This window comes from Salarias fasciatus, unplaced genomic scaffold (genome assembly GCF_902148845.1).
Source record: "Salarias fasciatus unplaced genomic scaffold, fSalaFa1.1, whole genome shotgun sequence".
NCBI classification, from domain to species: domain Eukaryota; kingdom Metazoa; phylum Chordata; class Actinopteri; order Blenniiformes; family Blenniidae; genus Salarias; species Salarias fasciatus.
Window position 1 is genome coordinate 210,892 of NW_021941232.1, and position 24,755 is coordinate 235,646.

The following is a 24,755-nucleotide window of genomic DNA, read 5'->3' on the forward strand; positions in this document are numbered from 1 at the left end:
TTTTAATACCTCTTAAAATATTGGTTGATTAAAGAGTGCGTCTGTAGTGACCCCTGCTGGTCAACGGGCCCCCCGCCGGGCCCCCACCGGGCCCCCCGCCGGGCCCCCACCAGGCCCCCCAACGGCCCCCCCACCGGGCCCCCCACCAGCCCCCCACCAGGCCCCCCAACGGCCCCCCCACCGGGCCCCCCACCGGCCCCCCACCGGGCCCTCCACCGGGCCCCCCCACCGGGCCCCCCCCACCAGGCCCCCCCACCAGGCCCCCCACCGGCCCCCCACCAGGCCCCCCACCGGCCCCCCCACCGGGCCCCCACCGGGCCCCCCCACCGGGCCCCCCCACCAGGCCCCCCCACCAGGCCCCCCACCAGGCCCCCCCACCAGGCCCCCCACCGGCCCCCCACCAGGCCCCCCACCGGCCCCCCACCGGGCCCCCCCACCAGGCCCCCCCACCAGGCCCCCCACCGGCCCCCCACCGGCCCCCCGCCGGGCCCCCACCGGCCCCTCAGCGCCCTCCAAGTTCATTCTGACGTCGTCATCTGGGGGTCACAGCCGACGCCAGAGGACGAAGATGAAGACGAGGAGGTCACAGTGCTGGGGGGGCGGAGGAGGAGGCGGAGCTTCCTGAGAACCTGAGCACGAAGCCGTCCAGGCTGAAGACCGTCCCCCCGCCCGCCGCCGGGTCCATGCTGATGAAGTCGTCCAGATTCATGTGAGACTCTGAGGGGACGGCGGTCACGTTACCATGGAGACGGACAGCGTCTCCGGCGATGTGGACTCGCCGGGCGGGTCGCCTCACCTGCGGTGGAGATGGGGGGGTACGGTGGCGGCGGCATCTTCCAGGACCCGTCCCCGTTCCTCATGTGAGACCGGTCGGACGCAAAGGTGGACAGGAAGACGTCAGCCGGGACAACTCGGAGCTTCCTGCAGGAGACACCGTCACTGAGCTGAGGGACCGTCCACTGAGGACATGTCAGTCAACATGTTACACACCGTGTGTGTACTACTGACGACCAACATGTGTTCCATGGAGCAGCAGGTATGATGGTGCAGATAGGAAAACATCAGATGCATCCCAGACAGCATGTGGGCCACGAGGCAACAGTCTGGCACTGTCGGCATTCTTCTGGGCCGCAAAAAACAGATGTCAGCCTAAACTGGCCCATGTGGTAAATACTACATTTGGCCCATACCTCATAAAACAAATATGGCCCATGTTTGGCAAATACGTGGCAGAGTAGGGAATAGTTATTCTGCAGGTGAACCAAGGCTGGGACACATATGGTTCGGCACACGTGGCCCACCTTTGCTGAAACTCATTTGGGCCACTTTTGGCCGAAAGACGGCAAATCAGCATCGACTAATCTGGATGTGAGCCTAAAGTGGCCCGCATGTAACATGGTGGGGTCCATACTTTGTGAAGTACAAATGTTGCAGTGCAAGAAAAGACAAGAAAAGCGATGTTAGTTTGCTTCTCTCATTGAACAGCTGTCCACTGTTATTTGCTCCTAGTTGTATCTACAATTTCAATTAGCAGACACTTTTGTCCAAAGCAACGTACAACAGATATAACATACAACCATTACACTCACATTTAAAACTAGGGACAATTTAGGGTGACCAATTAATTTGACATGCATGTTTTTGGACTGTGGGAGGAAGCCAGAACAGGGAACTCATGCAAACTCCACACAGAAAAGCCCCAAGCCCTGGCCAGTACTCGAACCCAGGACCCTCTTACTGTGAGACGAGAGCATTAACTACTACGCCACCATGCACAGCTGTGCAAACTGCTACTGCTTTTCTTTTGTCCACATCATCCGTTATTAACTATACAATGAACATAAACTAAGACAAGATAAGATGACTTCATATTCCTTTTTCAGTGGAATGTTCCATGATGTACCTGAACATATCACCCACAGTGACAGGTTTTTTTGTTTTGTTTGTTTGTTTTTTTGTTAATGAAGTCAACTACTAAGTCTGTATGCCGTGAAGGATCATATCTTTATTCAAACTCTACTTTCTGTTATGGTTTTTCCTGCTTCAAGTCGGAGTTTTCCAAATTACCGAGTCCTTTAAATGCATCATATTTGAATTGACGAATGGGTGCAAGGAAGCAATTGCTGCAAACCTGCAGCTGTGAATTCTATCCAGAACAGAAGAGAAGTCATGGTGAGGTAAGTCCCTGAACAAATAATAAAAGAATGAATTAATCTGTCTGTTGGAAACGTTTAGCTCTTATTGTTGGAACTTTACATTGTTTTGTCAGGTTGCCAGTGCTGCACAAACGTTAGGTAGTTCACATTCACTTTTATGTACGTGCCACACAGCTCACACGTAAGTCAGCTGCAATACCTATTTTGCAGTGTACGTGTGATGCTCAGGGCTTTAAGCAGGAAAAGATTGCATGCCTGAAATTTTTTGTGCCCATTTTGTGCTCAGAGCCAGACCTCAGTCAGAGCCCAAACCTCAGTCAGAGCCCAGACCTCAATCAGAGCCCAGACCTCAGAGCCAGACCTCAGTCAGAGCCCAGACCTCAATCAGAGCCCAGACCTCAATCAGAGCCCAGACCTCAATCAGAGCCCAGACCTCAGTCAGAGCCCAGACCTCAGTCAGAGCCCAGACCTCAATCAGAGCCCAGACCTCAATCAGAGCCCAGACCTCAGAGCCAGACCTCAGTCAGAGCCCAGACCTCAGTCAGAGCCCAGACCTCAATCAGAGCCCAGACCTCAGAGCCAGACCTCAGTCAGAACCCAGACCTCAATCAGAGCCCAGACCTCAATCAGAGCCCAGACCTCAATCAGAGCCCAGACCTCAGAGCCCAGACCTCAGTCAGAGCCCAGACCTCAATCAGAGCCAGACCTCAATCAGAGCCCAGACCTCAATCAGAGCCCAGACCTCAATCAGCGCCCAGACCTCAGAGCCCAGACCTCAGTCAGAGCCCAGACCTCAATCAGAGCCAGACCTCAGTCAGAGCCCAGACCTCAGTCAGAAGCCAGACCTCAGTCAGAAGCCAGACCTCAGTCAGAGCCCAGATCTCAATCAGAGCCCAGACCTCAGAGCCAGACCTCAGTCAGAGGCCAGACCTCAGTCAGAGCCCAGACCTCAGAGCCCAGACCTCAGAGCCAGACCTCAGAGCCAGACCTCAGAGCCAGACCTCAGTCAGAGCCCAGACCTCAGTCAGAGCCCAGACCTCAATCAGAGCCCAGACCTCAGAGCCAGACCTCAGTCAGAACCCAGACCTCAATCAGAGCCCAGACCTCAATCAGAGCCCAGACCTCAATCAGAGCCCAGACCTCAGAGCCCAGACCTCAGTCAGAGCCCAGACCTCAATCAGAGCCCAGACCTCAGAGCCCAGACCTCAGTCAGAGCCCAGACCTCAATCAGAGCCAGACCTCAGTCAGAGCCCAGACCTCAGTCAGAAGCCAGACCTCAGTCAGAGCCCAGATCTCAATCAGAGCCCAGACCTCAGAGCCAGACCTCAGTCAGAGGCCAGACCTCAGTCAGAGCCCAGATCTCAATCAGAGCCCAGACCTCAGAGCCAGACCTCAGTCAGAGGCCAGACCTCAGTCAGAGCCCAGATCTCAATCAGAGCCCAGACCTCAGAGCCCAGACCTCAGAGCCAGACCTCAGAGCCAGACCTCAGAGCCAGACCTCAGTCAGAGCCCAGACCTCAGAGCCAGACCTCAGAGCCAGACGTCAGTCAGAGCCAGACGTCAGTCAGAGCCCAGACCTCAGTCAGAGCCCAGACCCCAACTGAGCCCAGACCTCAATCAGAGCCCAGACCTCAGTCAGAGCCCAGACCTCAGTCAGAGCCCAGACCTCAATCGGAGCCCAGACCTCAATCAGAGCCAGACCTCAATCAGAGCCCAGACCTCAGAGCCAGACCTCAGTCAGAGCCCAGACCTCAGTCAGAGCCCAGACCTCAATCAGAGCCCAGACCTCAGAGCCAGACCTCAGTCAGAGCCCAGACCTCAATCAGAGCCCAGACCTCAATCAGAGCCCAGACCTCAGTCAGAGCCCAGACCTCAATCAGAGCCCAGACCTCAGAGCCAGACCTCAGTCAGAGCCCAGACCTCAGAGCCAGACCTCAATCAGAGCCCAGACCTCAATCAGAGCCCAGACCTCAGAGCCAGACCTCAATCAGAGCCCAGACCTCAATCAGAGCCCAGACCTCAATCAGAGCCCAGACCTCAGAGCCAGACCTCAATCGGAGCCCAGACCTCAGAGCCAGACCTCAATCAGAGCCCAGACCTCAATCAGAGCCCAGACCTCAATCAGAGCCCAGACCTCAGAGCCAGACCTCAATCGGAGCCCAGACCTCAGAGCCAGACCTCAATCAGAGCCCAGACCTCAGAGCCAGACCTCAATCAGAGCCCAGACCTCAGTCAGAGCCCAGACCTCAGAGCCAGACCTCAGTCAGAGCCCAGACCTCAGAGCCAGACCTCAGTCAGAGCCCAGACCTCAGAGCCAGACCTCAATCAGAGCCCAGACCTCAGAGCCAGACCTCAATCAGAGCCCAGACCTCAGAGCCAGACCTCAATCAGAGCCAGACCTCAATCAGAGCCCAGACCTCAATCAGAGCCCAGACCTCAATCAGAGCCCAGACCTCAATCAGAGCCCAGACCTCAGAGCCAGACCTCAATCGGAGCCCAGACCTCAGAGCCAGACCTCAATCAGAGCCCAGACCTCAATCAGAGCCCAGACCTCAGTCAGAGCCCAGACCTCAGAGCCAGACCTCAGTCAGAGCCCAGACCTCAGTCAGAGCCCAGACCTCAGTCAGAGCCCAGACCTCAGAGCCAGACCTCAGTCAGAGCCCAGACCTCAGTCAGAGCCCAGACCTCAGTCAGAGCCCAGACCTCAGAGCCCAGACCTCAGTCAGAGGCCAGACCTCAGTCAGAGGCCAGACCTCAGTCAGAGGCCAGACCTCAGTCAGAGCCCAGACCTCAGTCAGAGCCCAGACCTCAGTCAGAGCCCAGACCTCAGTCAGAGCCCAGACCTCAGTCAGAGTCCAGACCTCAATCAGAGCCCAGACCTCAATCAGAGCCCAGACCTCAGAGCCAGACCTCAATCAGAGCCCAGACCTCAGAGCCAGACCTCAGTCAGAGCCAGACCTCAGAGCCAGACCTCAATCAGAGCCCAGACCTCAGAGCCAGACCTCAGTCAGAGCCCAGACCTCAATCAGAGCCCAGACCTCAATCAGAGCCCAGACCTCAGTCAGAGCCCAGACCTCAATCAGAGCCCAGACCTCAATCAGAGCCCAGACCTCAATCAGAGCCCAGACCTCAGAGCCAGACCTCAGTCAGAGCCCAGACCTCAATCAGAGCCAGACCTCAATCAGAGCCCAGACCTCAATCAGAGCCCAGACCTCAGAGCCCAGACCTCAGTCAGAGCCCAGACCTCAATCAGAGCCAGACCTCAGTCAGAGCCCAGACCTCAGTCAGAGCCCAGACCTCAGTCAGAAGCCAGACCTCAGTCAGAGCCCAGACCTCAGTCAGAGCCCAGACCTCAATCAGAGCCCAGACCTCAATTGTTACTGTGAATTTGACATAATAACATTATGCTTATTCACTGTTTTTATTTTTACCAACCAATGTAACATCTGAAGCCTCTGAGGCAGCTGTTGTTGTGATACTGGGCTGTACAGAAATACATTGATTGATTGATTGACCTCAGTCAGAGCCCAGACCTCAATCAGGCTAATTTAACATGGTCCAGGCACTTCTAACATAAAGACTGACATCAGTCAAGTAAAGGACTCATCCAACCACAATTAAATGAATTCTATTCGAGGGTGGAATTTATCTGGACAGCCGGAATGAAAACAAGTTGAAATGAAGTAACGAGACAATTTTTAAAATGTAAGGAGTAGAAAGTATAGATAATTACATGAAAATGTAAGGAGTAGAAGTAAAAAGTAGTCCAAAAAATAATTACTCCAGTAAAGTATAAATAACCACAATATCTACTTAAGTAAGGTAACCAAGTATTTGTACTTCGTTACTTGACAGCTCTGGTCACAGCGACATTATCAGACCAACGAGCAGAAGAAGGTGGAGTGAGACTCTGGACGGAGAGTGGACCTGAGCTGCTGTGGTTTTAGACTCCAGTCAAAAAAACTCGAGGATTGTTCTTCAGTGAAAATCAGCCTGGTGACGTTAGTGTTGTGTATTCTTTCCTGACTGCTGCGTGTGGTTTGCCTCTTGCTGCCTGCATTCTTAATCTTTCGGAGCTGTGTTTAGATTCTTGGCTGTTCTGTGGAAAACAGCTGTATGACCGGAGAGGCTCTGTGTTGCCAGATTGGGCGGGTTTCTGGCAAATCAAGCTTCTTTCTTGAACACGTCGGGTTGATGAAATGATTATGTGTTTATGACGTGGTTTTTTTTTATTATACAAATATGGTTGTAATGTGCATTTTCAACCCAGATGGCGGTTTGGCTGCTTTCTATTGAGTTAAACAGGTTTCATATTGTTTACGGGGGGGGGGGGGGGAGAGACAAAAGTGTCACGGACAAGTGTGGCAAACGAGGAAAGTTGGCTGAACCCAGGGAGCGAGTGTGTTCTCACTGATCCAGATGGAGCCGGGGTGTTTTATTTTAAATATACATTCACATTGAAGCGCTGGCATTTTTTGGAGCCCTGCCACAACATGGGTCAGCCCCGCCTCGGGCCCCGCCTCGGGCCCGCCTCGGGCCCGCCTCGGGCCCCGCCTCAGGCCCCGCCTCGGCCCCGCCTCAGGCCCCGCCTCGGCCCCGCCTCGGCCCTGCCTCGGGCCCCGCCTCGGGCCCCGCCTCGGCCCCGCCTCGGCCCCGCCTCGGGCCCCGCCTCGGGCCCCGCCTCGGCCCCGCCTCGGCCCCGCCTCGGGCCCGCCTCGGGCCCCGCCTCAGGCCCCGCCTCGGCCCCGCCTCGGCCCCGCCTCGGGCCCCGCCTCGGCCCCGCCTCAGGCCCCGCCTCGGCCCCGCCTCAGGCCCCGCCTCGGCCCCGCCTCGGCCCCGCCTCAGGCCCCGCCTCAGGCCCCGCCTCAGGCCCCGCCTCAGGCCCCGCCTCGGCCCCGCCTCGGCCCCGCCTCAGGCCCCGCCTCAGGCCCCGCCTCAGGCCCCGCCTCGGCCCCGCCAGGAAGAACACCCTGGCACCGCCACCGCAGGTATGAGACCAGGTGAGTTAGTGGGTGAGTTAGTGGGTGAGTTAGTGGGTGAGTCAGCGGGTGAGTCAGCGGGTGAGTCAGCGGGTGTGTCAGCGGGTGAGTCAGCGGGTGAGTTAGCGGGTGAGTCAGCGGGTGAGTTAGCGGGTGAGTCAGTGGGTGAGTCAGCGGGTGAGTTAGTGGGTGAGTCAGCGGGTGAGTTAGTGGGTGAGTTAGTGGGTGAGTTAGTGGGTGAGTCAGCGGGTGAGTCAGTGGGTGAGTCAGCGGGTGAGTTAGTGGGTGAGTCAGCGGGTGAGTTAGTGGGTGAGTCAGCGGGTGAGTTAGTGGGTGAGTTAGTGGGTGAGTTAGTGGGTGAGTTAGTGGGTGAGCCAGTGGGTGAGTTAGTGGGTGAGTCAGTGGGTGAGTTAGTGGGTGAGTTAGTGGGTGAGCCAGTGGGTGAGCCAGTGGGTGAGCCAGTGGGTGAGTCAGCGGGTGAGTCAGCGGGTGAGTTAGTGGGTGAGTTAGTGGGTGAGTTAGTGGGTGAGTTAGTGGGTGAGTTAGTGGGTGAGCCAGTGGGTGAGTTAGTGGGTGAGTTAGTGGGTGAGTTAGTGGGTGAGCCAGTGGGTGAGTTAGTGGGTGAGTTAGTGGGTGAGTTAGTGGGTGAGTCAGTGGGTGAGTTAGCGGGTGAGTCAGTGGGTGAGTTAGTGGTGAGTTAGTGGGTGAGTTAGTGGGTGAGCCAGTGGGTGAGTTAGTGGGTGAGTCAGTGGGTGAGCCAGTGGGTGAGTTAGTGGGTGAGTCAGTGGGTGAGTTAGTGGGTGAGTTAGTGGGTGAGTCAGTGGGTGAGTTAGCGGGTGAGTCAGTGGGTGAGTTAGTGGGTGAGTCAGCGGGTGAGTCAGTGGGTGAGTCAGTGGGTGAGTTAGTGGGTGAGTCAGCGGGTGAGTCAGTGGGTGAGTCAGTGGGTGAGTTAGTGGGTGAGTCAGCGGGTGAGTTAGTGGGTGAGTTAGTGGGTGAGTTAGTGGGTGAGTTAGTGGGTGAGTCAGTGGGTGAGTTAGTGGGTGAGTTAGTGGGTGAGTCAGCGGGTGAGTCAGTGGGTGAGTTAGTGGGTGAGTTAGTGGGTGAGTTAGTGGGTGAGCCAGTGGGTGAGTTAGTGGGTGAGCCAGTGGGTGAGTTAGTGGGTGAGTCAGTGGGTGAGCCAGTGGGTGAGTTAGTGGGTGAGTTAGTGGGTGAGTTAGCGGGTGAGTCAGTGGGTGAGTTAGTGGGTGAGTCAGTGGGTGAGTTAGTGGGTGAGTCAGTGGGTGAGTTAGTGGGTGAGTCAGTGGGTGAGTTAGTGGGTGAGTTAGTGGGTGAGTTAGTGGGTGAGTCAGTGGGTGAGTTAGTGGGTGAGTTAGTGGGTGAGCCAGTGGGTGAGTTAGTGGGTGAGTCAGTGGGTGAGTTAGTGGGTGAGTTAGTGGGTGAGTTAGTGGGTGAGTTAGTGGGTGAGTTAGTGGGTGAGTTAGTGGGTGAGCCAGTGGGTGAGTTACCTGTGGTACTCTGGCCGGATGGCGCGGTCTGAGCGGAGGGCCTGGTGGATGTAGCGGTCCAGGCTGCAGGGGAAGGGGAGCTCAGAGTCCAGATCATAAATCAGAGACTCAGAACCAGAACCGGTCTGCAGCAGAACCACATGGTAGTCCTAGAACACAGGATCGCATCGGAATGAGGAAACCATGAAGGCATCAGGGGGACAGGACATCCGCGGACGCCACAGACCCAGATCACCGGCTGACCCGTCCGTCCAGACTTCTGCTTCCACAGAGGAACCTGAAAGAAAGAACCAGAAGAACCGTGGTTCCCTCCGACACCCAAACCAACCAGCAGGCCCTCTGCACTCTGCAACCAGGACTGATGTTCTGACTGAAGTTCTGACTGAACCTTGACATGTTACAGAATGTGTTTTCTGGGACGTGCGGCTGTTCTCACCGTTCTGTTGTCATTAGAGATGAAGACTGCAGACAGCTGGTCCAGGGACTGGGTTTTCTCGCTTCTGATGAATTCACAAAGCTTCCAGACGTTTTCTTCACTGCGAAATGAAACGCAGAACACGACAAAGTGGTTCTAACTTCAGTATGACGGAGAACAAGAACACAAGAACACACGGCTCCTCAGAAACGCCCCTGCCTCCCTGTCGGTCCGCCTGTCCAGCAGCTGCTGGGTCCTCCGAGACAAGGTTCTGAGATGTTCCCCAGACCGAAATCTACATGATGTGAATCTGCCCCTCGCCTCACAGGAGTGCTGAAGTCCTCCAGTCCAGGACCTCCGTCCAACAGAGGACTCACCACTTTGAGCTGGAAGACGGGACGGATGTCCTCAGGGACACTGTGGATTTTCAACCTGCTCAGTTCAGACTAAGAGGAAGAGAATCTCCTCCAGACCTTCACCGCTAGGTCCAGGACGGATCGGAGCTGTCCACGCCTCAGGACGGAGGACGGACCGGAGCTGTCCACGCCTCAGGACGGAGGACGGACCGGAGCTGTCCACGCTTCAGGACGGAGGACGGACCGGAGCTGTCCAGGCCTTTACACCAGGAACAACCTTTAGACCGAGTGGACGAAGTCAAGACCAAAGCCTCGGACAGAGACGGTTGGACATTAGCTGCCCAATTCTCCGAATGGAGTAGGAGGAACTCTAAAGGGGCGTCACGCCGGCAGCGAGTGGCGCGGCGAGGGCGGCTGCTTTACATAGAAAATATATGGTTTTCGCACGGCCAGGAAGTGGCGAGTGGTCACACGGTGAGAATTCAGCGAATTGAGCGACGACCGCTCCTCTTGCGCCGCTGAAAAGTTGGGAAAGTTGAACTCTTGAGCGAATTCGCGAGCGGCGAACCAATCACAGAGCCGCTCTGTACGACGTCGTTTATGACGGACCGGAGCTCCGGGGAAACGCCAGAAGTGGAGGAGAAAGTGGTCACAGCGGTCTGCCTCGCCCTGAACCCGTCGTCGTATTTTCTTTTTTTTTTTTATTTTCAGAGTATAACATTTTACAACAGAAAATATTTATGGAAAATTCAAAGGAACAACATTAAAGCAGTGTTTACATTTGTCAAAACTTTTTCAAACCAGCATAAAAAACTCTTCTTTTTTTTTTTTTTTTTTGAACACCTGAACCGGGATGTTTGAAGAAAAAGAAAAAAAAAAACAATAATAAAAAAATTAAATTAAAAAAACCCATAATATTAATAAATGAATAAGAATCAGCACTTTTACAAGATTATCTTGCAGTTTCTCAGTCTAGTATGTTTCTAAAATTTGGTTGTTTCTGTTCCATATAAGAGACTCATTTTGACCATATCCTACTAAATGTGTCCCTTTGCAAATTGAGTGAGGAGGTGATTCTTTCCATTATATATATGTTGTTAATTGTATCAACCCATTCTCTGGTAATAGGGGGGTCTGGCTGTGACCATCGCCGGGTAATGGTTTTCTTAGCTGCAATCATTATTGTTCGATATAGTTTTTTATGAGCAATTCCCTTGAGAAGATCAGTTTCGCCAAGGAGAAATGTCTTGAAATGAATAGGAATCCCAATCCCAAATATTCCTTCTGTTGTTTTATGAACCTCATGCCAAAACTTTTGTAGCTTTGGACATTTCCAGAACATATGTAAATAGTTTGCTTCCTGGTTCCCACAGCCTCTCCAACATTTGGAGTCTCCTCCTGAGTAAAAAGATTTTAACTTTGGTGTGATAAAAAATCTCATTAAACATTTCCAGGCGAATTCCCTCCACATGTGTGAATTAGTACATTTCCATTGCATTTCACAATAATTTTGCCATTCTTCTTTTGTCATTTCAAGTTCTCCTTCTTTTTCCCCATTTGTTTTTTATATAATCTGTGGAGTATGATTTTTTTGTAAAGAAACCTTTATAGAGTCTTGAAATAACTCCTTTAGTTGCTTCACCTGAATATGCCCTAAGGATTTCTTTTAATATTGGTTCTTCCTGATCTATTGGATGCCTTCGTCGTGTTTTCATCGGGACAGGAACAAAAGGAGCTTGGAGGAAGACCAGTGAGGAGGTCGGGTCCCGGTGACCTGAGGAGACTGTGGTGAAACGGTGTTTACTGCTGGTTAAAGCGTGAGTTCACCGAGAGGCCGGGTCGCCTGTCGCTGCTGTCCTGGTCGGCCTTGCGAGCGCCGAAGCGGGACAGCGGCTCGTCAAACCGGACCGAGAGAGACGGAAGTCCCGCTGAAGGCGTCCTTCATCCCGGCGCAGCTCCTGGAGTAAACGGTGAAACTCGCCGTACTCTGAACGCCGCTGCAAAATATTCTGAATCCAGACCCGTCGCCTGGACTCGCCGCCGCGCCGCTGTCGGCTTTATCAAGCAAATAAAGCAAAGCCAATGTTTCGATGTCATCTGCCAGGGGCCAACCAGGGGCCAACCAGAGGCCAACCAGGGGCCAACCAGGGGCCAACCAAGGACCAACCAGACGCCAACCAGGGGCCAACCAGGGGCCAACCAGGAGCCAACCAGGAGCCAACCAGAGGCCAACCAGAGGGCAACCAGACGCCAACCAGAGGCCAACCAGGGGCCAACCAGAGGCCAACCAGGGGCCAACCAGGGGCCAACCAGAGGCCAACCAGGGGCCAACCAGGGGCCAACCAGGGGCCAACCAGGGGCCAACCAGGGGCCAACCAGAGGCCAACCAGGGGCCAACCAGGGGCCAACCAGAGGGCAACCAGGGGCCAACCAGGGGCCAACCAGGGGCCAACCAGGGGCCAACCAGGGGCCAACCAGACGCCAACCAGAGGCCAACCAGGGGCCAACCAGGGACCAACCAGGGGCCAACCAAGGACCAACCAGGGGCCAACCAGGGGCCAACCAGGGGCCAACCAGACGCCAACCAGAGGGCAACCAGAGGGCAACCAGGGGCCAACCAGGGGCCAACCAGGGGCCAACCAGGGGCCAACCAGGGGCCAACCAGGGGCCAACCAGAGGCCAACCAGGGGCCAACCAGGGACCAACCAGGGGCCAACCAAGGACCAACCAGGGGCCAACCAGGGGCCAACCAGAGGCCAACCAGAGGCCAACCAGAGGCCTACCAGGGGCCAACCAGGGACCAACCAGAGGCCAACCAGGGGCCAACCAGGGGCCAACCAGGGGCCAACCAGAGGCCAACCAGAGGCCAACCAGGGGCCAACCAGAGGGCAACCAGGGGGCAACCAGGGGCCAACCAGAGGCCAACCAGGGGCCAACCAGGGGCCAACCAGGGGGCAACCAGGGGCCAACCAGGGGCCAACCAGGGGCCAACCAGGGGCCAACCAGGGGCCAACCAGAGGCCAACCAGGGGCCAACCAGGGGCCAACCAGAGACCAACCAGGGGCCAACCAGGGGCCAACCAGGGGCCAACCAGAGGCCAACCAGAGGCCAACCAGGGGCCAACCAGAGGGCAACCAGGGGCCAACCAGAGGCCAACCAGGGGCCAACCAGGGGCCAACCAGAGGGCAACCAGGGGCCAACCAGAGGCCAACCAGGGGCCAACCAGACGCCAACCAGAGTCAGTATGGTTTTCCATGACAACCAGGCGGAAGCTGGTGCAAAACCAAAACAGCAGCCTTGCTCGGGGCTCTCAAGTCTCACGTGACAGTCACCCACTTCCGTCTTTTTTCACGCCTCACATTGTATTTCTCACGCTGAAAAAAAAATACTGGTAAATGTGTCTGGAGCGCTGCTGATATGGTACTAGGGTGGCCATACGTCCGGATTTATCCCGGACAGTCCGGATTTCAAACGCCTTGTCCGGCGTCCGGCGCCTCAAGCCGGACACTCATTTGTCCTCCTTTTTAGAGTTGCACCTGAATGCAACACTGCATATCGTCCAATGATGTAAGACTTTTGGTTCAAAAAAATAAACATGGTTAAAAATGATTGGCCAGTAGCAGTGTCATTCAATTCTCTGGTTTCTCATTGGTTGAAAAAATGTAACCAAGCAGCCTCTGCTCCCCTCAGCTCGCCGCCAGTCCGTCTCGTTCCACTCAGAGGTCCAACAGCAGCACTGATCCGCGAGAGCAGCAAAGGCTGTCCAGGCTTCCTGCTCTCCGTCCCTGAAGCTGACATGCAGCAGGCAGCAGGCAGCAGGCAGCAGGCAGCAGGCTGCAGGCTGCAGGCAGCAGGCAGCAGGCAGCAGGCAGCAGGCAGCAGGCAGCAGGCTGCAGGCAGCAGGCAGCAGGCTGCAGGCTGCAGGCTGCAGGCAGCAGGCAGCAGGCAGCAGGCAGCAGGCAGCAGGCTGCAGCAGGCAGCAGGCAGCAGGCAGCAGGCTGCAGGCTGCAGGCTGCAGGCTGCAGGCAGCAGGCAGCAGGCAGCAGGCAGCAGGCAGCAGGCTGCAGGCAGCAGGCAGCAGGCAGCAGGCAGCAGGCTGCAGGCTGCAGGCAGCAGGCAGCAGGCAGCAGGCAGCAGGCAGCAGGCAGCAGGCAGCAGGCCGCAGGCTGCAGGCTGCAGGCAGCAGGCAGCAGGCAGCAGGCAGCAGGCAGCAGGCTGCAGGCTGCAGGCTGCAGGCAGCAGGCAGCAGGCTGCAGGCTGCAGGCTGCAGGCAGCAGGCAGCAGGCAGCAGGCAGCAGGCTGCAGGCTGCAGGCTGCAGGCAGCAGGCAGCAGGCAGCAGGCTGCAGGCTGCAGGCGAGTCCTCCTCCCTGCTGCTTCTCAGGAAGCGTCACCTGCAGGCGACACACCTGCTCACAGCTGGGTGAAGAGTAGCGAGCACCGCGGGTTTTCACAGGAAGCTCTAAAAATATGACAAAAATCACCTTCTCAGGAATATTATTTTTTCCTACGCACATACTCCCAGACCAGGTCCACCCAGACCAGGTCCTCCCAGGCCACTCCCAGGCCGCTCCCAGACCAGGTCCACCCAGACCACTCCCAGACCAGGTTCTCCCAGGCTGCTCCTAGACCCCCCTCTCTCTCGCTCTCAGAGCAAGGGAGTTAGAGCGACAACTAGAGTGAGCAGTGCTTTCACACCGACCCGGTCCGCCGGTCTGGGTCCAGAACTGTGTCAGGTGGAGCTGCAGTGGGGAGGTGTGAAAACACCTTAAGTCTAAAGAAGGTGGCACCAGAGACAGAGACTCCCAAGACCTCCCCTGGTCCAGTTCTTGACCCCACAGACCTCCCCTGGTCCAGTTCTAGACTCCACAGACCTCCCCTAGTCCTGGTGAACAGCATCAAGTGAAACACTAAAGCACCAGTTGGGTCGGGTTCTGTCGGGTCCGGTCCGGTCTGGTCCGATCCGGTCTGGTCCGATCCAGCACAGCAAGAACATGATGTCATGAGTCCTCTGGAGGACACAGGACCCAGTCTTGGCCCCCCAAAGCCAGACCTGATTCAAAAAGTCATGAAACCAAGTCTCCATAGATCTGAGTCCGGATCAAGAGGGATCCAGTCTGCGATCACGTGATCGGATCATCCCTGGAATGTTATCAGTAAGGAGCAGACACCCCCCCCCCCCTCCCCCCCAACCCCGAGACCCCGGTACCACCCACACAAAGCCCCCGACATCACAGCCTGGCCCAGACCAGGTCCTGACGGTGAACATGAAAATCACTTAAACCATGAAACAGGTTCACCAGAAGTAATCAGTCTCAGCGGTCCAGAGCCCCCCTGCCAGAACCAGGGACCCCCAGAACACCTGGGAGCCTGAGGGACTCCCACAGCCTGAGGCTGAACCTGACCTGGACCAGGCTGAACCTGACCTGGACCAGGCTGAACCTCACCTGGACCAGGCTGAACCTGACCTGGACCAGGCTGAACCTGACCTGGACCAGGCTGAACCTGACCTGGACCAGGCTGAACCTCAGCTGGACCAGGCTGAACCTGACCTGGACCAGGCTGAACCTGACCTGGACCAGGCTGAACCTGACCTGGACCAGGCTGAACCTGACCTGGACCAGGCTGAACCTGACCTGGACCATAGCAGGTCCCTCAGGACTTCATCAGCAGCAGCAGGATCCAGATGAACGTGGAGGAAAAGAGCAGAAAACAGACTGGAAGAGAAGACGACGTCCTGGACCCCCACCTGAACCCAGACCCAGACCCAGACCCAGACCCAGACCTGAACCCACACCCACACCCAGACGCAGACCCCCGTGAAGACGCAGGTGAGGACACGGTGGACCGATGAGCCGTTCTTTCCAGACACGTGACATAAAGTGCAGCTCAAGGGTTCTTTATGGTTCTTTATGGTTCTTAATGGTTCTAGATCACTGACGTCTATGATCTGAGACTCACCAGTAGCAGCTCGTATAGACGCAGTCCTCACGTCTCAGGGTGTCCCCGGTGTCCCCGGTGTCCTCACGTCTCAGGGTGTCCCCGGTGTCCTCACGTCTCAGGGTGTCCCCGGTGTCCTCACGTCTCAGGGTGTCCCCGGTGTCTCCACGCCTCATTGTCTCTCGTCTTCTTCTTCTTCTGCTTCTGCTTGTACGAACAGGGTTCCGGCAGCCCGGGTTGCCAGGTTAGACTGTTTTCAGGCAAAACATGACGTGAAACCCGTCGAACTCAACAAAAACCCGCCCAGAGCTCAGTCTCTCTAGAAAGTCATGTTAAAACTCTAAAATTCTTATTTGCACAATAAAGAAGCTGTTATGAGCGCAGAGCTGCAGCGAAGAGAGAAAGACAACAGGAAGTAAAACAGGCTCCAGGAACATGAGCGCCCCAGCACCTAAATCCAACCTACTGCTGTTAAATTATTAATTTAAAAAGTATTTAGGCTGCCTGGCAACAACATTTCTCTCTTGCTGACCCACACACACAAATGCACACACGTTTGTGTATATCTTCGTGTGTTTCTCACATTGTTCTATTATATTGAACATATATGTGTCTTAAATTTATATTTAAATTGTATTTTTTTATGTATGGCTGTATTTCTATTCTATTTATATTTCTTTTCTCTGTGCTGCTGGAACACTGCAATTTCCTCTGTGGCACAAATAATGGACTTTCAATTTCAAGACACTGAAACGAACCAATCAAATCAGTGAATGTAGTGGATTCCAGCCAATCAGAGGCAGGGGGCCGGCTCATGGTGCGATCACACGGTCAATATGGCTCATACATCATGCTATGATGCACATCAGGGGGTTGGAAATGGGTGTCAATAATTTCAAACAACTTCAAAATATTGTGAAAACCAGCCAGAAACTTATCAACCCGTCCAATGTTACTTTTTCCAGCTCAAGTGGTTCAAAAGAAGAGAAACACGCCCAAACTGGCAACCCTGGCAGGCAGGCTGCAGACCAGGAGGCGTAATGCTGCCCCCTACAGGCAGAGGGCCTTCACGATCCGATGTTCTCACGGTGAAGGAGCTTCAGCCACACGTCACTCACGCAGACGCCACGGTCACTAAGGGTGGCCGTTTAAGCCAGACATCGCCTGGTACAAAACGCCGTTAAGAACGGCGCTTTTAACGCCGAGCGCCGCCAGCGCTTTTATTTTGAAACGCCGAGCGCCGCCACGCGCTCCATAACATGCTGATATTCTCCTCCCCTGAAGTTTCACCAGCCAGTAAAAGGTATCGGTCTTCTTTTTAGAGGAACTTTTTTCCATATATGTTTTATTGTCCACATGACGTTTGATATATTAAATGTATTAAAATATATTTTTTTCCTTTCTAATCAATTTTTCAAAACTCAAATGTTTAAAAATAAATCTGAGATTCTCTCTTTAGGGTCTATGTTTGTCTGTTACAACATTACATTCTCAGTACAATTCAGTTTTTTCAAATAATGTCTGAATGCATGATTAGAAGAAGTGTTTGAATATTCGTTTGGCAGTAACTGTCAGGGATGCTGAACTACTTAAACACAAATCTTCACACTGGTTCTGTGGCTCCCGCTTAATTTATTATGACATAATTTGTTTTATTTTGTTACTGCTTATATTTTTAATAATAAATCACACAACATAAAACAACAGGGGCCGCTGGCCAGTTATTACCAATCAAAACTCAAGAGGTGAAGGACAGCTTCACTTTATTAAAAAACAAACAGAAAAAGCATCAGCAGACATGGAGCCTCCCACTGCCTGGTCGCCGAGCAGGTTGCTAGGTGAAGAGGCGGATGGTGTCGCCGAGCAGGTTGCTAGGTGAAGAGGCGGATGGTGTCGCCGAGCAGGTTGCTAGGTGAAGAGGCGGATGGTGTCGCCGGGCAGGTTGCTAGGTGAAGAGGCGGATGGTGTCGCCGAGCAGGTTGCTAGGTGAAGAGGCGGATGGTGTCGCCGGGCAGGTTGCTAGGTGAAGAGGCGGATGGTGTCGCCGGGCAGGTTGCTAGGTGAAGAGGCGGATGGTGGCGTCCGCCCCAGACGAGAAGATCCACGGCTGTGTGGGTGAAAGGTCACATCCAGGACGCCCAGGTCCCGTGGTGATGGGTGACCCTCGGAGGACCTTCACCGGGACGATGAGCGGTTCTGCAGCAGGTCGCCTGAGGAGAAGGGGGGCGGAGTCAGCAAGGACACAGGCCTGTGCAAGCGAGGGAGGCTGACAGTCTCCTGCTTTAACAACTTTCCACTCTCTCTCTCTCCTCACTCCGCCTCTCTCTCCTCTCTCCTCTTCTCTCTCGCGCTCTCTCACGTCTCCATCTCGCTCTCTACTCTCTCTCTCTCACGTCATTCTCTCTCTCCTCCTCCTCTCTTCTCCTCTCTCTCCTCCTCATCTCTCCGTCTTCTCTTCCTCTCTCCTCTCATCATCTCTCTTCTCTCTCTCAAGAGGCTTCTCTGAGGTGGACTAAAGAGACGGTTCTTGAACGGATCCAGACAGAACATCAATCAGCTGATCCACTGAGACAGCCTGGATCCAGTGGAATGAAGTCTAACTGAGCTCAAGCAAAACAGCTGCTCCACTGATTGATGGAGGAACCCGGACCCAGTGGGTGGAAGGTTTACTGAACCCGGGTTCTACCATGTGGAACCGGCTCCCAGTTCTGCTCCTTCTCTCGTTTCAATGTAATTTCATTGTATTGCTACCTGTGACTTGATGACTGTTCTCCTGTAGCCTCTGGACCCTGTTTATATATGACTGTATGTAGAGACAAGAACCTGTCTGTCCCTGTCTCCTTCTCTCTCTGTCCCCTCACCCCAACCAGGACAGCAGGAAGACCACCTCTGAGCCTGGTTCTGCAGGGTTCTCCTCTGAGCCTGGTTCTGCAGGGTTCTCCTCTGAGCCTGGTTCTGCAGGGTTCTCCTCTGAGCCTGGTTCTGCAGGGCTCTTGCTCAAGTGGATCTGTTGGGTTTCTCTGTCAAGCGTCTAGAAACCACCATGTTGTAACTGGCACTTTATAAATAAAGCTGAATTGAATGGCGAGCGTGTTCCTGTGTGTTCAGGTTAGGAGTCGGGTGGAACTGAATACCTCGGACACACTGGAAGCCCTGGTTCTGCTCCTGGTGTCTCTACAGCTCACACTTGCTGATCATTCCCAACCTCCATCTGCAGAACACCGGAGAACCGCAGCACCGCCTCCCGTCACTGCAGTTCAATTCAGCTTTATTTATAAAGCGTCAAATACAGTCATTTCTGGAGACTGTTCTAGAGAAAACCACCGTTCCACAAGAACCAGAAAGGAGAGGAGAAACCTGCAGAACCAGACCCAGAGGAGACTTCCTGCAGAACCAGACCCAGAGGAGACTTCCTGCAGAACCAGACCCAGAGGAGACTTCCTGCAGAACCAGACCCAGAGGAGACTTCCTGCAGAACCAGGCTCAGAGGAGACGTTCTGCTGCAGTGGGGATGAGGAGACAGCAGGAGAGACAGACTGACGGACGGTGTTGTCCATCTTGTCCCGGTGCTGTTCTATAGCTGTGGATCAGATCCGGGGAAGGAGCTCAGAACTCCTGGTTCTGACGGTTGAACCATGGTTCTCCATCGTTAAGAGAAACTTTGGCATCAAAGCAGAAAAGAAACCACATCAGATTCTAGTTTCTGACAGAGAAACAGAGTTCCGCCTCCTCTGACCTCCTGACCTCCAACAGAATGTACCTCAATACTACACTGTGTGTGTGTGTGTGTGTGCGTGTGTGTGTGTATGTGGTCCGGGTTTTCCTATGGTTGTGGGGACATTTTGTCTCCACAACCATAGGAAAACCCGGCACAATGCCATTTGTGGGGAAATTTCTTGGGTCCTAATGAGGAGAAACAGTGTTTCTTGACCATGTTGTTGTTACTGAAAACAGTAAAAGTGCAAAAACATTTCTTTAGGGTTCGGCTGTGGTCTGGTCTGGGCTAGGGTTAGGAGTTAGACATGAATGGGAGTCAATGGAAGGTCCCCACAAGAATGGGAAACCCAAACTGTGTGTGTGTGTGTGTGTGTGTGTGTGTGTGTGTGTGTGTGTGTGTGTGTGTGCATGAGTTACTTGTAAACAGTGGCGTGACAGACGATCACTGATCCATCGTCAGACGCCGAGGCGAACAGCGGGTAGACTCGGTGATAGGCCACGCCCCTTACCGCCTTCTTATGGTGTCTGCACACAGAGGACAGGACAGAGGACAAGAGACAGGTGGGAGACGGGGTGAGGACGGGTGAGGACAGGTGAGGACAGGTGAGGACGGGTGAGGACGGGTGAGGACAGGTGAGGACAGGTGAGGACAGGTGAGGACAGGTGAGGATGTCCCCCAGCTGCATACCGTAGCATCTTGTAGGGTTTGGTGGACAGGTCCAGGTCAAACCAGCTCAGCCGGCAGTCGTAGCTTCCACAGATCACATGGTCGCCTGCAGACACAGGGACAGGTGAGACAGGTGAGTCATCAGGTGAGTCATCAGGTGAGTCAGGTGAGACAGGTGAGACAGGTGAGTCAGGTGAGACAGGTGAGTCATCAGGTGAGTCAGGTGAGACAGGTGAGTCATCAGGTGAGTCAGGTGAGACAGGTGAGTCATCAGGTGAGTCATCAGGTGAGTCAGGTGAGACAGGTGAGTCATCAGGTGAGTCAGGTGAGACAGGTGAGTCATCAGGTGAGACAGGTAAGTCAGGTGAGACAGGTGAGACAGGTGAGTCGTCAGGTGAGTCAGGTGAGACAGGTGAGACAGGTGAGTCGTCAGGTGAGTCAGGTGAGTCAGGTGAGACAGGTGAGTCATCAGGTGAGTCAGGTGAGACAGGTGAGTCATCAGGTGAGTCATCAGGTGAGTCAGGTGAGACAGGTGAGTCATCAGGTGAGTCAGGTGAGACAGGTGAGTCATCAGGTGAGACAGGTGAGTCAGGTGAGACAGGTGAGACAGGTGAGTCGTCAGGTGAGTCAGGTGAGACAGGTGAGTCAGGTGAGACAGGTGAGACAGGTGAGTCGTCAGGTGAGTCAGGTGAGACAGGTGAGTCGTCAGGTGAGTCAGGTGAGACAGGTGAGACAGGTGAGTCAGGTGAGTCGTCAGGTGATTCAGGTGAGACAGGTGAGTCGTCAGGTGAGTCATCAGGTGAGTCATCAGGTGAGTCGTCAGGTGAGTTGTCAGGTGAGACAGGTGAGTCGTCAGGTGAGACAGGTGAGTCAGGTGAGACAGGTGAGACAGGTGAGTCGTCAGGTGAGTCAGGTGAGACAGGTGAGTCAGGTGAGTCGTCAAGTGAGTCAGGTGAGACAGGTGAGTCAGGTGAGTCGTCAGGTGAGACAGGTGAGTCGTCGGGTGAGTCAGGTGAGTCGTCAGGTGATTCAGGTGAGACAGGTGAGTCGTCAGGTGAGACAGGTGAGTCGTCAGGTGAGACAGGTGAGTCATCAGGTGAGTCATCAGGTGAGTCGTCAGGTGAGTTGTCAGGTGAGACAGGTGAGTCGTCAGGTGAGTCAGGTGAGACAGGTGAGTCAGGTGAGACAGGTGAGTCAGGTGAGTCGTCAAGTGAGTCAGGTGAGACAGGTGAGTCAGGTGAGTCGTCAGGTGAGACAGGTGAGTCGTCGGGTGAGTCAGGTGAGTCGTCAGGTGATTCAGGTGAGACAGGTGAGTCGTCAGTTGAGACAGGTGAGTCATCAGGTGAGTCATCAGGTGAGTCGTCAGGTGAGTTGTCAGGTGAGACAGGTGAGTCGTCAGGTGAGACAGGTGAGTCGTCAGGTGAGACAGGTGAGTCGTCAGGTGAGTCAGGTGAGGCGTCAGGTGATTCAGGTGAGACAGGTGAGACAGGTGAGTCGTCAGGTGAGACAGGTGAGTCGTCAGGTGAGACAGGTGAGTCGTCAGGTGAGTCAGGTGAGTCGTCAGGTGAGACAGGTGAGTCGTCAGGTGAGTCATCAGGTGAGTCGTCAGGTGAGACAGGTGAGTCGTCAGGTGAGACAGGTGAGTCAGGTGAGTCAGGTGAGACAGGGGAGTCGTCAGGTGAGTCAGGTGAGACAGGTGAGACAGGCTCCGGTGGGCGGAGTCTCCTGGTGGGCGGAGCCTTCTCGTACCTCCCGGGTGGACGGCCAGGCTGGAGATCCACTTGGAGTTGGCCTGCAGCTTCTTGGTCATCTCCTGCTTGAGCAGGTTGTAGATCCGGACCGAGCGCTGTGTGGCGACCAGGAAGTAGGGCCGGACCGGGTGGAAGGACACGCGCTGGACCAGACCCTTGTTCCTCCGGAACGGGTTCTGGCTCCGCCTGCGGCTCAGCTGGTGGACGAACACCTGCTGGTGGCTGGAGTGGTCCGGCATCACGGACGCCAGGTAGTCTCCTTTGGCGTGCCACGCCACCTGCTGGACAGCCTGAGACGACCAATCAGAGCGCAGGTCAGAAGAGACGGGCGGGACGGGCGGCCAGCGGCTCGCTGCTGCTGCTCACTTTAGGATGACGGATCTTCAGGCGGACGCCCTGCCGTAGCTCCTCCCCCTCTGTCTCACACCACACTAGCTCCGCCCCTTCTGCTGGCTCCGCCTCCTGGTGACCCCCCAGGAGGCGCTCTGATGAGGACAGCACCTGCTTGTCGGCCAGGCCGGGAGACAGGACCAGGACGAGCGTGTCCCTGACGGAGACAGGTGAGAGAAAGTCCGTGTCTTCATTGTCTCAGAGGACCAAACGTGTGGGACACACCGAGTCCCCACGGCTCGGCTCTTCAGCGCTCTGCAGAGAACCCACAGTTCTGAGCTCCTCTTCTTCAGTCTGCTTCACTGCACAAACCTCAGAGAACCATCTCTGCGTTCTCTACCTTCTACACAGACGGCGTTCTAACTGTGGTCGTCCCGTCCAGCGGCAGAACCAGACCCGGACCCTGGAGCAACAGAACCAGACCCGGACCCTGGAGCAACAGAACCAGACCCGGACCCTGGAGGCTCAAACTGCTAAAAACATTTCATCTTCCAAAAACACTTCATGAGAACCAGGTTCCTCTGGAGGAACCGACCCCAGAATTTATTTGATCAACTGAGAACAACAGTTCGACGACTACAGCCAGAGAACCGACGACTACACCCGAACAGACAACCGACGACTACACCCGAACAGAGAACCGACGACTACACCCGAACAGAGAACCGACGACTACACCCGAACAGAGAACCGACGACTACACCCGAACAGACAACCGACGACTACACCCCAACAGAGAACCGACGACTACACCCGAACAGACAACCGACGACTACACCCCCAACAGAGAACTGACGACTACATCCGAACAGAGAACCGACGACTACACCCGAACAGAGAACCGACGACTACACCCAGAGAACCGTCAACTACACCCGAAAAGACAACCGACAACTACACCCGAACAGAGAACCGACAACTACACCCGAACAGAGAACCGACGACTACACCCCAACAGAAAACCGACGACTACACCCCAACAGAGAACCGACAACTACACCCCAACAGACAACCCACAACTACACCCCATCAGAGAACCGAGGACTACACCCGAACAGAGAACCGACGACTACACCGAGAACTGACGACTACACCTGAACAGAGACTGATGACTACACCCGAACAGACAACCGATGACTACACCCGAACAGACAACCGACGACTACACCTGAAAAGACAAACCGACGACTACACCCGAACAGACAACTGATGACTACACGCGAACAGACAACCGACGACTACACGCGAACAGAGAACCGACGACTACACCCGAACAGACAACCGACGACTACACCTGAACAGACAACCGACGACTACATCGCAACAGAGAAGTGACGACTACACCCCAACAGAGAACTGACGACTACACCCGAACAGACAACTGACGACTACACCCCAACAGAGAACTGACGACTACACCCCAACAGAGAACCGACGACTACACCCAGAGAACCGTCAACTACACCCGAAAAGACAACCGACAACTACACCCGAACAGAGAACCGACAACTACACCGGAACAGAGAACCGACGACTACACCCCAACAGAGAACCGATGACTACACCCCAACAGAGAACCGACAACTACACCCCAACAGACAACCCACAACTACACCCCAACAGAGAACCGAGGACTACACCCCAATAGAGAACCAACGACTACACCCGAATAGACAACCCACAACTACACGCGAACAGAGAACCGTCGACTACACCCGAACAGACAACCGACGACTACACCCGAACAGAGAACCGACGACTACACCCGAACAGACAACCGACGACTACACCTGAACAGACAACTGACGACTACATCGCAACAGAGAAGTGACGACTACACCCTAACAGAGAACCGACGACTACACCCGGAGAACTGTCGACTACCCCCGAACAGACAACCGACGACGACACCACAACAGAGAACCGACGACTACACCCGAACAGACAACCCACAACTACACCCCAACAGAGAACCGACGACTACACCCCAACAGAGAACCGACGACTACACCCCAACAGAGAACCGACGACTACACCCCAACAGACAACCCACAACTACACGCGAACAGAGAACCGACGACTACACCCGAACAGAGAACCGATGACTACACCGAGAACTGACGACTACACCTGAACAGAGAACTGATGACTACACCCGAACAGACAACCGATGACTACACCTGAAAAGACAACCGACGACTACACCCGAACAGACAACTGATGACTACACGCGAACAGAGAACCGACGACTACACCCAAACAGAGAACCGACGACTACACCTGAACAGACAACCGACGACTACACCCGAACAGACAACCGACGACTACACCCCAACAGAGAAGTGACGACTACACCCCAACAGAGAACCGACGACTACACCCAGAGAACTGTCGACTACACCCGAACAGACAACCGACGACTACACCTGAACAGAACAGAGACACCAGAGAACCGACGGGCGGAGGGACGGGTTCTTACAGGGCCGCAGCCAGCAGGCAGACGGCCGGGTTGGGGTTCCAGGCGACGCTCTTCACGGCTCCGCCCACCTGGACGGTCTTCAGGCAGCGAGACGAGCAAACCTCCCAGAGCCTGATGGAGCCGTCGTCACTGCCTGCAACACAAACACCTCCACCTTACTGACTCCACCCACCTCCACCTTACTGACTCCACCCACCTCCACCTTACTGACTCCACCCACCTCCACCTTACTGACTCCCCCTTACTGACTCCACCCCCAATGCAGCCATGTTACCTGAAGCGAGCCACTGTCCTGGTGGAGACACGCTGATGGAGCGGATCAGACCGCTGTGACCTCGTACAACCTACACACACACCACACAAACACACACCACACACACACACACACACACACACACACAC

The 24,755-nt window shown here is 54.9% G+C and overlaps 2 protein-coding genes across 2 annotated transcripts in view; both read right to left on the minus strand.

Annotated features, from left to right (window-relative positions):
- Positions 1-494: 494 nt before the first annotated feature.
- On the minus strand, positions 495-15,544 carry ntaq1 (N-terminal glutamine amidase 1). The gene is made up of 6 exons (XM_030086644.1): positions 15,371-15,544; positions 9,077-9,176; positions 8,867-8,917; positions 8,641-8,789; positions 797-921; positions 495-717 (listed from the first exon to the last, which is right to left on the minus strand). Exons 1-6 carry the CDS (start codon positions 15,523-15,525, stop codon positions 584-586), a joined length of 714 nt encoding a protein of 237 aa, XP_029942504.1. The 5' UTR covers positions 15,526-15,544; the 3' UTR covers positions 495-583.
- Positions 15,545-19,457: 3,913 nt separating this feature from the next.
- Positions 19,458-24,755, minus strand: part of LOC115384387 (ribosome biogenesis protein bop1-like) — a 10,770-nt gene continuing 5,472 nt past the window's right edge. The window contains exons 2-7 of the mRNA XM_030086637.1: positions 24,628-24,645; positions 24,354-24,486; positions 21,851-22,031; positions 21,483-21,774; positions 19,755-19,839; positions 19,458-19,591 (exon numbers count right to left, since the gene is read on the minus strand). Coding sequence (XP_029942497.1) covers positions 19,480-19,591; positions 19,755-19,839; positions 21,483-21,774; positions 21,851-22,031; positions 24,354-24,486; positions 24,628-24,645 — 821 coding nt within the window. The 3' untranslated portion in view covers positions 19,458-19,479. The remainder of the gene's footprint in view (positions 19,592-19,754; positions 19,840-21,482; positions 21,775-21,850; positions 22,032-24,353; positions 24,487-24,627; positions 24,646-24,755) is intronic.

Bases quoted from the DNA above. Each gene is read 5' to 3' on its own strand.
- ntaq1 (XM_030086644.1), bottom strand. From the start codon at position 15,525: ATGAGGCGTGGAGACACCGGGGACACCCTGAGACGTGAGGACACCGGG. The intron at 922-8,640 runs GTAACTCACCCA...TGTCTCCTGCAG, and splicing joins ATCCGGCCAGAGTACCACAG to GAAGCTCCGAGTTGTCCCGG. The intron at 718-796 runs GTGAGGCGACCC...CCGTCCCCTCAG, and splicing joins CCCCCCCATCTCCACCGCAG to AGTCTCACATGAATCTGGAC.